The sequence below is a fragment of the Monodelphis domestica genome, chromosome 2 (assembly GCF_027887165.1).
Source record: "Monodelphis domestica isolate mMonDom1 chromosome 2, mMonDom1.pri, whole genome shotgun sequence".
Classification (NCBI taxonomy): Eukaryota; Metazoa; Chordata; class Mammalia; order Didelphimorphia; family Didelphidae; genus Monodelphis; species Monodelphis domestica.
Window position 1 is genome coordinate 300499094 of NC_077228.1, and position 16833 is coordinate 300515926.

Here is a 16833-nt window from a genome sequence, read left to right on the forward strand (position 1 = left end):
GAGATAATGACCTACTGATGGAAATGAGTCAGATATGAAAATAAATATGGATACAAGATGGATACAGACAAAATCACCTGGAAAAAAACAAAACAAGGATGGAGAGACCACTGTGTAGAGGAATCAGGGAAGGTTTCATAGGAGGAGTTGGTATCTGAATTGGTCTTGGAAGAGAAGGTTTTCAAGAAAGTAGAGAAAGGAATGCATTTCAGGTTTTGGAGACAGAAAACCAGGTTAAGATCAAAACATCTGTCCTTACTTATAGAATTAATGGGAAAAAAAAACAGTGAAAGAGGAATCAGTTGGGTTAGAGTCAGATCAGAGAGGGCTTTTAAAATATTAGGTTAAAGAGTTGTTATTTTGTTGTTGGTTTTTTTTTTACTCTTCTTAAAGTAGCAAGGAGAAGTTTGAAATCCGGGAAGTGACATGGTTACGCCGATCCATTTGGAAGATTATTTGGGCAGCTATTAGTTTAATAAATTACTACCATTCAATGGTAGAGGCAGAGTTATGTAATGGAAATAATATTGGCATTGGAATAAAAAAAGTTAGATGCTAATGTCATTCGTGGAGCTCCCTACTAGACCAGTCAGTATACCTCTCAGACTCACTTCTCTCAACTATATAAGATGGGGGTGGGGGACAGGGATGATGATGATAATCATTTTTCCCAGGGCTGTGATGAAGAAAGCACTACATCAATTAGCTTTGAAGCGTTTTGTTCTTCATTCTTATTTTTGTCCACTTTGACTATGAGACCCAGCCTATCTCCTGAGTTGCAGCTATCCTGAGGGTCTTGGTTGGAAACCCCCCATTTGAATCACCTCTATGACCTGTCTGAACCTGTTTCCTCAACTGCAAAATGAATGGGTTGGATTAGCTGATCTCTAAAGGCCCCAAATCTATGATCCTATGGTAACGACAGGGCAAAAAAATGCAGTGTAAAGCATAGAACCAGGATACAGGGTTCTCTTATGAGCGTCCTGGTTACATTACACAGTTGTTTCCATATAATCCATCTGAACGCTTTTCCAGACCCCATTTTTCTCCAGCAGGTGGCACCCGCCCCCTCCGCCGTCCGTGACCGCAAGTTCCAATGCCCAGAGCCAGAAAGCCTGGCCCGGCTGCCAGATAGTAGGATGTGCTGGAGCTTGAGAGAGCACTGTAGGCGCGCGGCTGTCCGTTGAGCTAGAACGCTGCCTGGGACGTTCCAAAAACAGAATGTGGGCCTGCGACGTTCCCATAAATAGAACAAGGGTCGGAACGTCCGATAGAATGAATGCTGCCCAGAACGTTCAATAGACAATCCAAGATAAGGAGGTTTGAATCCCTCCTGACTCCTCCCGGGGCCTAGGCTGCTGAGGTTGGCCCTATTACTCGGTTCCGTACCACTTTCGGGCGCGGCAGCAGGGACTACACTCCAGCTCCGGGAAGGACGGAGGAGGGACGAGAGAGGGAAAGTGCGCCTGCGCAGAGACTAGGAGGAGCCTGGCAAGGCCTGAGGAGGGAAGAGAGGAAGGGAGGAAAGTTCAGAGGGTACTAGAAGCGCGCACGGCTCCAGGGCGCAAGGTAAGCAACTTACTCGAAACTTGAGCTGGTGGCTTTTCTCTTCCCCAGCTCCGGTGCGTCTAAGTGGGGCCAGCACTTGCCTCACCTGCAGGCGTGGGTTTGGAGAGCTAAGAGTCATTGGCAAACTGTCCAGTATCTCTTAGAATTCTCTCACCTGGAAATGCAGCCCTTGGTTCCCTTGCTGATGGACCCAAATGAAAGAAGGAAATGCTATAAGTACTGAGCAGAGACACTATTTTTCCTCCAGGGAGTAAACGAGACAATTGACCTTGTAAGAGACAGAAAGGTTTTTGCAGGATGAATCATCAGATAATCGCCAGGGTCCCTTCCTACTCTTCCATTCAGTGGCTGCAACCTGGGAGCAGCCGGTTTCACGCTTTAATCCAAGTTTCCAGGGAGGGGACCCTTGGTTTACCTTTTTCTTGCGAATCTAATTGCTTCTCTTTCCCTGTCCCCATGCGGTAGCAGACAGGAACCATTCCTGTATTAACCGGACTTCGTCAGACTGATTTCTCTTAGTCAAATTGCAACACACCCCTAAACTTATCAGGATTATTGTGGAGAGGGTAAAAAGCTTAAAAAAAAACGAAAAAAAAAACCCCACACCAAAAAAAGGGAAAAAAAAGTCCAAGTTTAGCTCTCAAATCCAACATCATATCAAAACAGCAACTTACTTAGAGAAAGGATCTGGTCATGTGGATGTTGAAGGTTCCGGATTTCAATCTTCAGCTCACCCTGTTAATGTTGTCACATTGCATGTCTCTCCTGGGTTCAGTTGCCTGAAAAATAATGGCCTTGAATATGGTGCACTTGACAGTTGAGAAATGAGAATGTCAGTGTAATTGGTAAATAACTTTCAGTTCCCTGGAGAAAGGTAATAAGTGTTAGTAGAAACCATTTCTTATTTTTTAATGTATATTCCTGGTACATAGAACAGCCTTTTATACACAGTGGGTGTTTAATAAATGACTGGTGGAAAGAGGCCCGTAGACCAGGGGTCAAAAAACTATCCTAGATTCTGATCTTGTTTCTTTACTAATTGTATATACTAGATGATCTCCCATGTAATAAATTATAATAGTGATCACTGAAGTTTATGTAGTACTTTTAAAGTTTGCAAAATCCCCACCACTTTACTGAAAATGATTTTTTCTCAACATCATCAATGACTTAATTTGTAAAACCCAATGGTCTTTTCTTGTTTCTAATTCATGACTTTTCTGTGGCATTTGACTGCTTTTTTTTCTTCCTGCATTTCTCCCTTTTTCTCTTGGCCTTTGTAATCCTGCTTTCTCCTGGTTTTTCTTTCAGAAAACTTCTTAGTCTTCTTTACTGCTTCCTCTTTTCCCCCCATAGCCCAAAACTCTCCTCACTTCATTTCTTATCTCATCTTTGATAATTTAGTCCATCAGTATGGCTTCCATTCTCACCTTAATGCTGATAACTCCTAAATCCATGTATGTATGTATATATATATATATATATATATATATATATATATATATATGTCTAAGTACAACCTCTCCCTTGAGATCTAGTTTTGTGTTCCAATGGCCTGCTGTATAGTTCCATCTATATGTTCTACTTATGTATTAATTATAATTAAATTGGAAGGAACCCCTTCCCAAAATCTGATCCTCATTTCAGCTTACTAGCTTCTCTCAGTGGCAACAGCTTTCTTCTAGTGCAATCATCTTTTAATTTTTTCCCTCTTCTACTACATCTGACCAGTCACCAAGTCCTCTGGAATCTGTCTTGTAATCTCTTACATCCTCCTTTTCATGTTTGTGCCATCATGTATAAAAGACCTAATTTCCTTTCACCTAGCTTTGTACTCTGTTTTCCTGCCTCCAGTAGGAGCTGTAGCTTAGACCTACTAAGAATAAATCCTGAACCAGTGAGAATGCTAGAACGTTGGTCAAGCTCAACTATATCCATTGACTTCTTGGTGTTAGTTCAAACTGAATTTGGTGCATTTTACTAATGAGACTGGCATTTCTATAGCAGGTAAAAGTTAAGGCTCAGGGAGAACTTGTAAGCACACCAAATCTTAACTATATGGGAAATTCTTAAAACTTTCCTTTGGTAAAGTTTCTGATAGCTAGATAGCTTGTTTTGTGATGTACAATTATCACTCCTTCAAAGACTCTTTGTTGAGAGAGTAGAAGTAATGTTGGAGTTAAAAGAGGCCTGGGGTGGTAGGGGGTAAAAAAAAAGATGTCCAATGAGAGCTTCTTTAAAAGGTAGGTTAAATTGGTGCCATATTACAATCATAGCATTTCAGAGGTAGAAGAGACCTTAGAAGGCCTTTAATGAAACCTGAAAGTAGGTTCGTTGTAGTTTATGTCTGTGCCCAGTACTAATGGCCACTTAATTCCCAATTGGGATTTTTCATCAAAGGCAGATGGAAGGGCAGATATAGTCTCTAATAAAATATCCAGAAGTCCTCTAAGAGTTCTAAAACATTTAAATAAGTTTAGAAATAAACATAGGACAGGTAGGTGGCACAGCCAATAAATAGAGTGCTAAGTCTGGAGTTGTGAAGACTCTTCCTGAGATCAAATTTGGCCTCAGAAATGTACTTAGCTAGGTGATCCTGGACAAGTCACTTGACCCTGTTTGCCTTAATTTCCTTATATGCAAAATGATCTGAAGAAGGAAATGGCAAACCACTCCAGTATCTTTGCCAAGGGAAGAGATGGACACAACTGAAAAATGATTGAATGACAGAAATAACCTAAAGAGCTTTAATTTTTTTGGTTTTGCATCACCTTTATTTCCCAAAATAATCTTCCAATCTCCTAGCCAGACAGTCATCCTTTATAACAGGGGTCCCCAAACTTTTTACACAGTAGGCCAGTTCACTGTCCCTTAGACCATTGGAGGGCTGGCCTATAAAAACCTAACCCTAACTGGGCAGCAGTAAACACAGTGCGGAATCCCCTCCCCAGATCGCTGCTTACCATGCTGGGCCATTGTGCAGCCACATAATCCTTTGTGCAGTGCCTCATTCTAAGGCACCACGCAAAGGATTATGTCACCAGAAGTAGTACTGTACGTGAGCAACGCCGCACTTTGTGGCGCCGCCACATACAGTGCTCCTCTTACTGACCACCAATGAAAGAGGTGCCCCTTCCAGAAGTGTGGTAGGGGCTGGATACATGGCCTCAGGGGGCCGCAGTTTGGGAACCCCTGCTTTATAAGAAAGGATTAAAAAAATTATAAAGAGTTCAGTAAAACTGATCAATATATTAACCACACTTGATATTATTTGATGTAGTGTTCTATGTCTATAACTTCTTTTCTTTTACAAAGATAGCAGGAGTCAGAATAGAAAGGAGGAATACATTCTCATATCTTTTTGGAAAGCTGGACTTGGTCATTATAATTATATAGCATTCAGTTCCTCCCTCCCTCCTTCCCTCTCTCCCTCCCTCCCTCCCTCCCTCCCTCCTTCCCTTCCTCCCTCTCTCCTTCTCTCCTTCCTTCCTTCCTTCCTTCCTTCCTTCCTTCCTTCCTTCCTTCCTTCCTTCCTTCCTTCCTTCCTTCCTTCCTTCCTTCCTTCCTTCCTTCCTTCCTTCCTTCCTTCCTTCCTTCCTTCCTTCCCACTTACATTATTTCAGTCACTATACATGTGATTTTCTAGGTTCTTCTTACAATTCATTTTGCACTACTTTATTCAATCTAAAAGTTCAAACCCTATTTATCCAAATCAGGGAAAACTTACTCTCCAGCACAGTAGCACTCCCTATTTACCTGACCCTGAGATTTCTGGTAACTTCCACTCTGTGGGACAGCCAGGAAAATCCAGGAGGTCCAGATGCAGAAGCAAAACATAGAGATGACAGACTGAGATGTAATTGGTTGGTTTGTGTTATGATAAAGCCTGTGTTAGCCTGTGACGTCAGTCAAATCCAGGCACTCCTAGTCCCTAAACCATAAAGCAATGGACAATAAAGAAGAAAAAAATTAATTGGGATTAAAGCAAAAGTGGTTTTAGAGATTGTTAAAAAATCACTGTGGATGGTGAGAAGGGACAACAGAGAGCTGAGGCAGCTGTAGGAGAAGAAATGGAAGAAATATCATTTAGAGCAGTTATTTTGGAGGAAATTGCTCTGTTGTTCAGTCATGTCTGATTCTTTGTGACCCCTTTTGAGGTATTCTCAGCAAAGACACTGGAGAGATGTGCCATGTCCTTCTCAATTCATTTTACAAATGAGGAAACTGAGGAAAACTGGGTTAAGTGGCTTGCTTGGAATCATCAAGGAAAAGTTAAAGTGATATTCACTCTGCTGTTTTTTTCACCCAAGTCCTCTGATGCCTCCTTTGGGCATATAAGTGGCTCTGGGTTCCCAAAAGCCATGTCATTAGTGCACAAGGTCCAGCAAGTGCTACCAAGCTGGGAAATCCTTGAATATAGTCATGGAGCCGGGCAGACTGTGTGTCCATCCTCTAAGGACTATCTTAGCCAAGTCTGGAGAGGCTCCTCACCCTAAAACTGGCCATTGGGTGATCTATTTGTTTGTTTGTTTTTCAACCATACTAACTCATGAAGACTTTCTACCAGGATGCCAGGAGTCATCAAGTCCACGCTATCTGACAGAGTCACAGATGGAAACCAGGGACTGCACGACGGCCCTCAGGAAGGATGGAAAACCCACTCAGACCCCCTTGTGCGATTTCTCTTGTTCACACCCTCTTATTATTGGAATTGTCATGATTATTATTCTTACCCAGCCCCAAGAAAACAGATGAGAGCAAAATGCCTGCAGGGATGACAAGATTCCCTGACCTGTCATATTAATTGCCTTTCTTGGAGAGGCTGGTACGTTCCACTTCACTGATTTGTTTTGCTAACTGTAGCCAAGGCAATATGTCTTAGATACCTTAGTGAAACATTAGAAAATGAAAGCTTGATATTGGAATAATACTTAAAACTGGGTTATATTGATTAATGTAGACTTGAAAACAATGTTGTGTTGATTATCTCCTTAGAAATCTGATTGATTATGCATTTGATTAGTGTAATGAATAATCACTCTTGGCTTAACTGCATGTTGAAGCACCTCATGAATTAATGAGGAACTTCTTCTAGCTGTGCTGCCTGTGATAAGAAAACATCCATTTTCTGTAAAAGCTTTACATTTGTTGTTAGAATCCATGGAATCAAAGTATGTAGGATAATTATACATTAATCAAATGATTTGTTAAAAGTTAATGTATGACTTTTTCCATTACCTGTAAGGAAGTATGGATGTTGAGAAATGAAACTGTGTGCCAAGTAGATGTGTAACCACTGAAGGTATAAAAATAAAGATCAATCTGGGCCAAAGCGGAACAGTTTCTTGTGATGCCTGGCTGCAGGTGAAAACCTAAAATGTCTCCCCATCTCCTTCATTATGCCGACACTGTCACACCAGCCAAGGACCCCCTACCCTGCGGGAAGACTGGCCCCGCCCACAGTGCCAGGACACAGAAAGGCTTACAATCTACAATGGTGGAGGGAGTGTCCACACCAATGAAATCATGGATCCCTGAGGTATGATCTGCCTATGGCAGACAAGTGTGGAATATGTTTTATATAGCTTTAAGAACCAAGTTTTAATTTGTGACAGTTCATTTATCTGGAGTCCTGATTCTCTTGACTACCTCATTCCTGGATGTTGCCAGATTTCGTGTGTTGTGGGGAAAGGGGTGGTAAGGAAAAGAAGGGTTGATCTTAAGCATTTGCCTATATTTTGTTTTTCAATAAACAAGCTTAAGAGAAATTCTTGATTTTATTTTATGTGCTGTAAATCACTTTTATGTGTCTGATTCCTATTTTCCTGTTAAAATTTTGTTTTAAAATGTTTTATCTTATTTGGGTCTTTTCCTTTTCTATGTTTCTTTAGACGTGTAAACATGACTATTGACTGGATTGGATTTGGCTATGCTAGCATGGTAGCATTTGGAGGCATTTTGGGATACCATCGCAAAGGTAAATTCTAAATTTTAAATCTAAGAGAGACTTAGGAGTCAACATTTTGCTAGAATGATATGAGGACCTGTGAATAGGATTAAAAAATTATGCTTTTCCATTTTATTTATTTATTTGTTTATTTTTTGAAAACGTTATTTAGTTAATTTAGAATATTTTTCCATGGTTACAAAATTCGTGTTCTTTCCCTCCCAAGCCTCTCCCATAGCTGATGCACAATTCCACTGGGTTTTACATGTGTCATTGATCAAGATCTATTTCCATATTATTAATATTTGCACTAGGGTGATTGATCATTTAGAGTCTACATCCCCAATCATCTCCCCATCTACCTACGTGATCAAGCAGTTGTTTTTCTTCTGTGTTTCTATTCTCACAGTTCTTCCTCTGAATGTGGATAGCATTCTTTCTCAAGACTTCTCCATTTTAATTAAGTCCTTAATTTCCTTACTTTAAGTTCCCTAGTTATCAGTTAGAGATTTGATTTTTTCCCTGCCTATGATTAGTCAGGGGTAGCTACATGGTATGGCGAATAGATCATCAAGCCTGGAATCAGGAAGATCTTAGTTCAAATCTGACATCAGACACTTATTGTGTGACCCCTGCACGTCACTTAACTCCTCTTAGTTTCTCTTCCTCATCTGTAAAATGGAGACACACTGGCTAAGGAAATGACAAACTATTCCAGGATCTTTGCCAAGACCCCATGGGTCCTAAAGATTCATACATGACTGAACAACAACAATAATCCTGGTAGGAAGCTTAAAGAGTTAATATTGATAAAAGGAAAATGTACTTAAGTATCAGGTTAGATACAGAAGGACATCATTTTATGTGAACTCAACACATGCAAATTCAGATATGTGATTGGTGATCAAAAAAATAAAGGCAGAAAAATACATAAAACAAAACAATTTTAGTTACCACTAAATCCCACCATTTCCCCAAGCCGTGTAAAGTCTTCCAGTTCCCCCAGTCACACTCATTCTCACTCTGATAAGCATCAGTGTGAGTCATTATGTTGTTTTACAATAACTATCAACTCCTGTATCAGTCTTTATCTGGGGTGCTTGCTTGTAACATGTCCTGTCTGCATTCAAGCAGCGCTTCTTCTTGTTTAGTAACTCTAGTTATTAATAATAGCTTAAAAGTATAAGAGTAGTGATGTTGGTAGTCTGATAAGCCTAAGAAAAGTCTTCAAGTGCCTACATATGTTCATGTAAGAAATATTTATTAAATAATGAAGTTCTTTATTGTGACTAATTTCCAGTTTATGTGAAAGGTCTTATGATGGTCACATAAAATGAGATTCTATTGCATTGTCTTCTTGCTAGTGTCCTAAAGAAAGGAGAATCCAACTCACTGGAAAATTCAAGGTGAAAAACACCTCGTATCAGAATTTTACTTTTAAAATTCTCATATAATTATGTAGAGAGTCATTGTTGGGCAGTAGAGTTGAACTCTGAATTGGAATTAGAAGATTAGAGTTCAAATCTAGCCTTTGGCACTTAGACTTTGGATAAGTTACTTCTCTTGGTCTTGGGTTACTCTAAGACTTTAATTTCTCCTCTGATCAGATCCTTAATTTATTTATTTTCACAGGCATATATAACTGAACAAGGCAAATTGTATTGAAGAAGATAAATTTATAGGCAAAATCTTTATTAAATTTCTTATTGATTTTTATGTTTTTGTAGAAGTAGGAAGTCAAAACTGTTTTTTGGTTTTTGGAGGAGGAAGCTTTTGCATTTCTGACAAGTTGGTATGCTAAAGAGTTTTGAGTAATGACATAGTAGCCAGGGTTGGATGTAAGCACTGACTTTTGTAGAGATCTCTCAGAAGAGAAGGGCAGAAAACCATTTGTCTTCTATGGTTTAGGTACTTCTCCCCTGGAGACTATGGGGATAGATTATAACAAATGACCCATAATGGTCCCTTTGTGCCCTATAAGCTTAAAATTAAAGTTGTTGGGTTTTTTTTTTTCCCATGTATTTGGTGTATTTGTTGGAAAAAATGAAGAAGCCAAAATAACCCCTGTAAATGATTGTACAAACATTGAAACTTAATAGATAATTATCTATTATGAACTTCAGAGGAATGAAATCCTTTGCTTGATCTAGTGGATAAAATGCTGAAATAGAAAGAACCAAGGAAACAAGCATCTTTTAAATGCCATCTATGTGCCAAGCACTTTATCAATATTATCTTATTTGATCTTCACAACAATCCTGAAAAGTAGATATTGTTATTACCCCCATTTTACAGTTGATGAAACTGAGGCAAATAGGTTAAATGATTTGTCCAAGGTCTCACGGCTATTATATTTTTGAGGCTGGATTTGAGCTCAGGTCTTCCTATGACCCACATTGGGGTGCTTTTGACTTGGCATCAGGAATGAATAGACTTATATCTTGCTTCAGACACAGACTACCTGTTTTACACTAACTTAACTTCTCTAATCCTCAGTTTCCCTCTTTTCCCATAAAATTAAGGTGATAATAGCACCTACCTCACTCAGTTATTGTGAGAGTCACATGAGAAAATGTATGTAAAGTGACTTGCAAAACTTAAAATGAGGTTATCATTATTACTAAATTGCTCATGAAAATACACATTATTCCCTACTCAGTGAAGTTTCCAAGTTATCTCAAGTATAAAATAGTAAACACACTTGAACATTTAACTTTTTTTTCCTTTCAAGTTAGATTATGAGAACCATTTATCACTGAATTTTCTTTCTTTTAAATTTTTTGTTACAAATGAAAATTCTCTGGGGAAGGGAGTGGAGAGGAGAGGGTTATATTCAGAATTGAACCCAGGAACTCCCATCTCTAGGCCTGACTCTCCATCCACTGAGCCACCCAGCTGCCCCCTTTAACCTTACTTTTGAAAGAAAGTGTAGAGGCAGCTGGTGGCTCAGTAGATAGAGAGCCAGTTCTAGAGGAGGGAGGTCCTGAGTTCAAATGTGACCTCAGACACTTCCTAGTTGGATGACCTTAGAGAAACCACTTACCTCCATTCCCTAGCCCCATGATGGTGGACCTATGACACAACGTGTCAGCACTGACATACGTAGCTATTTTCAATGACATGTGGCTGCATGCGGGCTCAGTGAGCCTTGAGGGCCGGGAGCCACCCAGGAAGCTGCCTGCCAGCGACTGTGGCCATAGTCATGCCCCAGCGTAGCGGGGTAGGGGTGGGGGTTTTCTCCACTCACTGGCTGTGGGGGCGGGGGTGGGCATAGTGGACGGTCTGTGCCAGGCAGCTGGAATGAGTGGAGCTCCCGCAGGGGTGGGGAGGAAGAGTGTAGGCATGGAAGGAGTGTGAGTGTGGACTGTTAAGCTGGCAGGTGGCAGCTGCTACTCTCGTGGCACCCCCAGGCCAGCCAGCTGAGGTGGGGTCAGGCCAGGCCAGCAGAAGACTGGGCGGGGCTCCAGCCCACATGCAACAGAGGAGTGCCTGGAACCCATTACCAGACACCTTTAGCACCCTGAAAAATATAGCAATGGCTTTACTCACAATTTTTCCTTCTATGTACTTTTGTGAGACCTTATTCTCAGCGTTAAATAATATCAAAACCAACAAAAGAAGCAGACTAACAGATGAAGTTAGTAGCGCTTGCTTGGGCTTGAAGTGTACAAAATACCAATCTTCAATTGAAGATTTAGCCAATGAAATTCAGCAACAAAAAAAAGTCACTAATAGGCAGGTTAGTTAAAGAATTCCCCTCCCCCTCACTTATCTTAGCTCACGGCACCCCACACAAGTTAAATAATATCAAGACCAACAAAAGAAACAGACTGACAGATGAACAAAGAAGTCACTAAGCAGGTAAAGTTAAATAATTCGTTTTTGGTTTATTAAATACAGTTATATATTACAATTATACATTTTTGTTATTTACACTATAAATATTGTGAAATTATGGGTTTTTTCTGAAAGTGACACATCATCCGAGTTATGCTCGGTTTTTTGGTGAATTTTGACACACCAAGCTTAAAAGGTTGCCCATCACTGCCCAAGCTCTTACTGCTCCTTCGCTTTGGAATCAATACTTAGTATCTATTCTAAGACAAAAGGTAAGAGTTTAAAAAAGGATAGAAAATTATTATTCTTCAGATGTTTTTAAATCCTCTCCAAAAGTCTCTTCTTGCAGGTGGCAGGAGAAGCTCTGGCATGCTCTAGCCCGCTGCATAAAGGTTCTACAGTCAGACTAGAGACAGAGCCAAGTGCTTTGAAGGAGCCACGCTCTGTCTCAGTGGAGGGATGACTCCCACCCTCACAAAGAAGTGGCCTAGACGAGCGTCGGTGGCAGGTTTCTTTTTTTTTTATTATTTATGCATCTCTGCTGAGCCTCCTTGTTGTTTTAGGAAGCATCGTGTCTTTGATTGCTGGCCTTTCCTTTGGGTTGTTTGCGGGTTATGGAGCTTACTGTGTTTCCAGGGACCTCCGAGATATCAAAGTGTCACTGTGTGAGTATTCTATTGGTCTAGCCTGAGCCAAGAATGTTTAAAGAAAAAATCAGAATCTTTCATAAATCTGAAAAACAGTTCTTTTAGACTAGGAGTCAACACGCTACAGCTCAGTCCCAATTAGTCTGAATCATAAATGGCAAAACATATTCAAACTTACAGTATTCAAAACTGAAACTCTACAAAATATGGTCATGGGTGTCAGCCCCTAGAAACAGGCAGGGCAAATTGGAATGAAAGTGAAATAGTAAAAGAAAGCACAGGTTTGGGGGTGAGAGGTCCTGGGTTCAAATCTCAGCTCTGACACTTGATAACTGAGTGATATTGAGCAAATCATGTCAATTCCTCAGGCTTCAGTTTTCTCATTGAAATAAAGGAGGGTGCACTAGATGGGCTCTGTGGCGCCTTCCTGCTACAGATCTGTGACCCTAAAAAAGGGCACTGCCTCTTGGCATAAAGGATTTGGACTCATCAATAGGGTGTGGCTTCTCCCATTTGGCATGACTCTGGTCCAGTCATTTCATTTCTGTAAGCCTGTTTCCTCATTTATAAAATGAGATTAATAATATTTGTGCCCCCTACTCCATGGGACTATTGTGAAGAAAGCACTTTTGAACACCTTCCACCGCCATAGAAATAGGAGTCATTGTTATCTTGGAGGTTGGGAGGATAGCTGGGGAGGCGTCAACGCCGAATGCTTTTCATTGAATGTTAGCTTCCTGGAGCACAACTTTGGATCATGCTGTGCCTTAAATAATCTGAAAAATCATGCGTTGATCATTTCTAAGTGTGCTAAGGAGGAGCACGACCACAGGCAAAACAATGATGGGACCGGGTGGCCCAGCTTAATCATAGACATCCATCAAGAGAAGAATGGAAAACCAAAGGAGCGAATGGTATCATTCTAGTGTAGCAGTTTCATCGCTGTAAAATGGACTTGAGTTTGTCCATGAACTGAAACACAAATTTGTTGGGAAGAAATGGCAATATTGACATATTGGGGTCTGGAACTGGGAGAAGGGGGCTGGGGCTGGGTGAATATGGATATCGCATATGTTATTGTGTATGTATACATACATGTAGACGTACATACATATAGATGGAGGTTGTCAGGAGTAAATTAGTAAAAAACAAAAAAAAAGCTTAAAACATCCTCTCAAGAAGGCATTTCCAAAAATGCACTTTTGTATGCATTTAAGCAGTTATATTCAAAAGCTTCTGTCATTTCCAGTCATGCAATTTGGCAAATTGTGTTGCTTTTTCTTAAAAGCCATTTTTCAGGGATGCTATTTTAATGCCATCAACACTGTGTGAAGCCTCTTGCAGATGGGAGTTGCTAAAAGACTGGCCTGCAAAGTGCAAACTACCCTGCTTTAGGGCATGCTGAATCCTATTAATTAGGCAGCCAGGTTATTTATTCTCCAAGCCTTAAATTCTCCCAGGTGTTAATGACATTATAAAAGCCTACTGGCTTTTTTTATGTCTTTCCTTCCAGGTTTAATTTATTAATGAGAAATTTCTTTTCATGGTATATTATTCCCTTTAAATCCCAATAACATCTTTTGGGGGGTGGGTTGGTCAAGGTCTGTTTCTTGTCATTACAAATGCTTCACGAACAATTTTTAGCTTTTTGCTTGTACTATTCTGGATAGCTTTTTGAAGGGGAAAAAACATTCTCCTAAGTATGGTGTCTTGGGAGTGAAGCAATTCAGAATTTGGACAAGAAAAAGGCAAATTTGCTGTGTCTTATGAGAGGAAGAGAATTTTGGACAAGTGAGATAATGTCCATTTATTTAATGTGTAACCAAGGTTTCTCTATTGTAACTTTAGCTCATGAACTGGCTTGTTTTACAGATACCGCTTTTCTTTTGACCATAATCATGGGCATGAGGTTCAAGAGATCCAAGAAAGTGATGCCCGCAGGGATCGTGGCTGGCCTAAGGTGAGGAAATATTTGGGTCCTTCCTTTGCTTTGCTGAGGTTCTGAAGGGACAGGTCTTTGGCAAGTAGAAGGTTTTCATTTTGAGGGGCAGCTGAGTGGCTCTGTGGATGGAGAGTCAGGTCTAGAAACAAGAGGTCCTGGATTCAAATGTGACCTCAGACACTTCCTAGCTCTGTGACCCTGGGCAAGTAAGAAGGTAAGAGGTTTGTTTTTTTTTTAAACAGACGTTTTTAATTTTTGTAAATATAATAATCTTGAAGATAAAAAGGCGCACTGAGACTTAGAATGGCAGTGACCCAGGTTGGAGTCCCAGCTTAGAGGAAGCCAAGTGGCCCAGAGGAGAGCTCTAGGCTCGGATCTGGAGACTCCCGTGTTCATGTGGGACTGCAGATCCTTCCCAGCTGCATGACCCTGGGCCAGTCCCTTCACCGTGTTGGCCTCGATGCCTCCTCTGTAAGATGAGCTGGAGAAGGAAATGGCCCAACGTGACTCTGAAGAAACGTCCCACTGGGGTCAGGAAGAGGAGAAACATTCTGAATTCGTCCCTGTACATCCATCCTGCGCTTAGAGAAAAATGAACTAACCCTTACAGGCAAAATGTCCCTGCCTTCAAGGCCCTTGTCTTGGGGTGGGGAAGGCGGGGGTTGTTGTTCATTTCTTGGTCACCTCAGATGCGTCCAGATTTCATTTAGGATTTTCTTGGCAAAGATCCTGGCCCTGGGGGCCATTTCCTTCCCCAGCCCATTTTATAGATGAGAAAATGGAGGCAAGCAGGGGGAAGTCACGGGGCTAGGAAGTATCTGAGGCTGGGTTTGAACTCGGAGAGGAGTCTTCCCAACTGCAGACCTAGCTCTGTGTGCATTGCGGAGCCCCCTAGTGGCCCAGTATGTGTGTTTAGTGTTTTGTAAAATTGAGTCTGTACATAGAACCACTTCCAGTTTACTTTATGTGTGTCTCTTCTCCATAGTTTCACAACTATGCAGTATATGCACAGCCCACACGTTTAATGTAGCCCACCCCACGCACAGTAGGGCAGCAGTGGCGCAGGGCAGAGAGTGCGGGCTTTGGGCTTCAGATCTGCCCATAGCAAGGCGCTCCCCCCCCCCCCCCCCCCCCCCAGCCTCCGTTTCCTTCTCTGTAAAATGAGCCGGAGAAGAATGGCAAGCCGCTCCAGCGCCTCTGCCAGGAAACCCCCAAGCGGGCCACAGAGGCACACGTGACTGGAGCGACTAACAACAAACTTACGCCGTGTCGGTAACACATTTATAGCTGGCATGTCTGGAGCGCTTAAAATTGGCAAAAAACTTTACAAATAGTATCTTAAATATCCGGCCTGGCTCCCTATCCACAGTGCCACCCAGCTGCCTCTGGAGTGACGTTTTTGTCTTTGTGTTTTATATCCATTATTTGTCCTTATTTTGGATTCCTTTTCTTTTTAAACAGCCTTTTGATGATTTTGAGACTTGTTTTGCTGCAGCTATGAGAAGCCCAGCTTCCAAGGACGTAATTCCCATCCTTCCACCACAACAGACTACATATGCTCTTTGTACTTGAAAGATAAGTTTTGATAAGAAATGTCAAGCATCTGTTTTAAGAGAAAAAAAGCAACTAACAAACGAAAACTTCTCATATTAGCGTTAGTTTGCAAGCTTTTTTTTTAACTAAAATTTTTTTAAGTGTCTTCTAATTGTAAATCATTATTTCCTAAAAAATACTTATAAAGATGTCTCATTAATCCTTATTTCTTCTTCTCTTATTTATCACAATAGAAGGTGCAAAGTCATTGTCCAGCGTTATGCATTTTTAAAGCATTTTATATTTGTTTACTGAAAATTCCAAATACTGATGTCACCAGACACAAGTTTACATGAAAATAAAACTTATCATATAATAGGATGCCTTATGTGTGATTGACTAAAATATTAACTGATTGCTCTAACCTCTGTTTGTCTTACAAGCTGCATAGAAAGTACTTTTGTCCTGTATTTTGATTTCATTCCACCCTCTATGGACACTGGATGTAGGAGCAGAGGGTAACTAGTATTCAAATAAAAGCTCTTCTATTTTAAATCTATTTCTCTTGTTATCATTTTGTGAGGTGTGAGCTTTCATTTAATTTGTGGGGGAAGTTTGGTTAAACAAAGGATTTAATAATAACTGCACCTTATATGCAAAATAACATTAGATCTCTTTACGAGGCAAAGTCTTATGAGCTCCAGTTAAGAGGAGGAAACTGAGGCTGAGTGTGTCACAGAGGTATTAAGGGTTTAGAGACAGGAATTAAACCCGAGGTTTCCTGACCTCAAATCCAATGTTTTCTCCATCAGGCAATGCGGACTATTTAGGCCCAAAGTTCTTTCATGTCTTCAGAAGTCATTTTTAGAGGCATTTGTAAAGATGGAAGAAAGTTCTTTCTTAGTTTCTACTTTATTGTGGGAATAAACAGATCACCTTAAGGAGCAATTAAGTGGATTTGTGGTTAGAGAACCAAGTCTGGAGTCAGGAGGTCCTGGGTTCAAATGTGGCCTCAGACACATCCTAGCTGTGTGACTCAGGGCAAGTCTCCTTACCCCAGCAACATAGACCTTACCACTTTTTTTTGCCTTGGAACCAATACAGAGTATTGATAGGAAGGAAGGAAGGAAGGAAGGAAGGAAGGAAGGAAGGAAGGAAGGAAGGAAGGAAGGAAGGAAGGAAGGAAGGAAGGAAGGAAGGAAGGAAGGAAGGAAGGAAGGAAGGAAGGAAGGAAGGAAGGAAGGAAGGAAGGAAGGAAGGAAGGAAGGAAGGAAGGAAGGAAGGAAGGAAGGAAGGAAGGAAGGAAGGAAGGAAGGAAGGAAGGAGAAGTTAGTGAACATAATGATGTCATTCCTCCC

The 16833-nt window shown here is 40.9% G+C and overlaps 1 protein-coding gene across 3 annotated transcripts; it reads left to right on the forward strand.

Annotated features, from left to right (window-relative positions):
• The first annotated feature begins 375 nt into the window (after positions 1-375).
• On the forward strand, positions 376-16030 carry TMEM14A (transmembrane protein 14A). 3 transcript variants are annotated; one of them, XM_056818400.1, is made up of 6 exons: positions 376-1569; positions 6815-7108; positions 7461-7546; positions 11917-12018; positions 13873-13960; positions 15404-16030. In XM_056818400.1, the coding sequence occupies exons 3-6, from the start codon at positions 7471-7473 to the stop codon at positions 15441-15443; spliced, it is 306 nt and encodes a 101-aa protein (XP_056674378.1). In that variant the 5' UTR covers positions 376-1569; positions 6815-7108; positions 7461-7470; the 3' UTR covers positions 15444-16030. The 3 variants fall into 3 exon arrangements, with proteins under 3 accessions (XP_056674378.1, XP_001370631.1, XP_007484153.1); XM_001370594.4 differs by having other exon boundaries at positions 6990-7108; XM_007484091.3 differs by lacking the exon at positions 6815-7108.
• Positions 16031-16833: the final 803 nt, after the last annotated feature.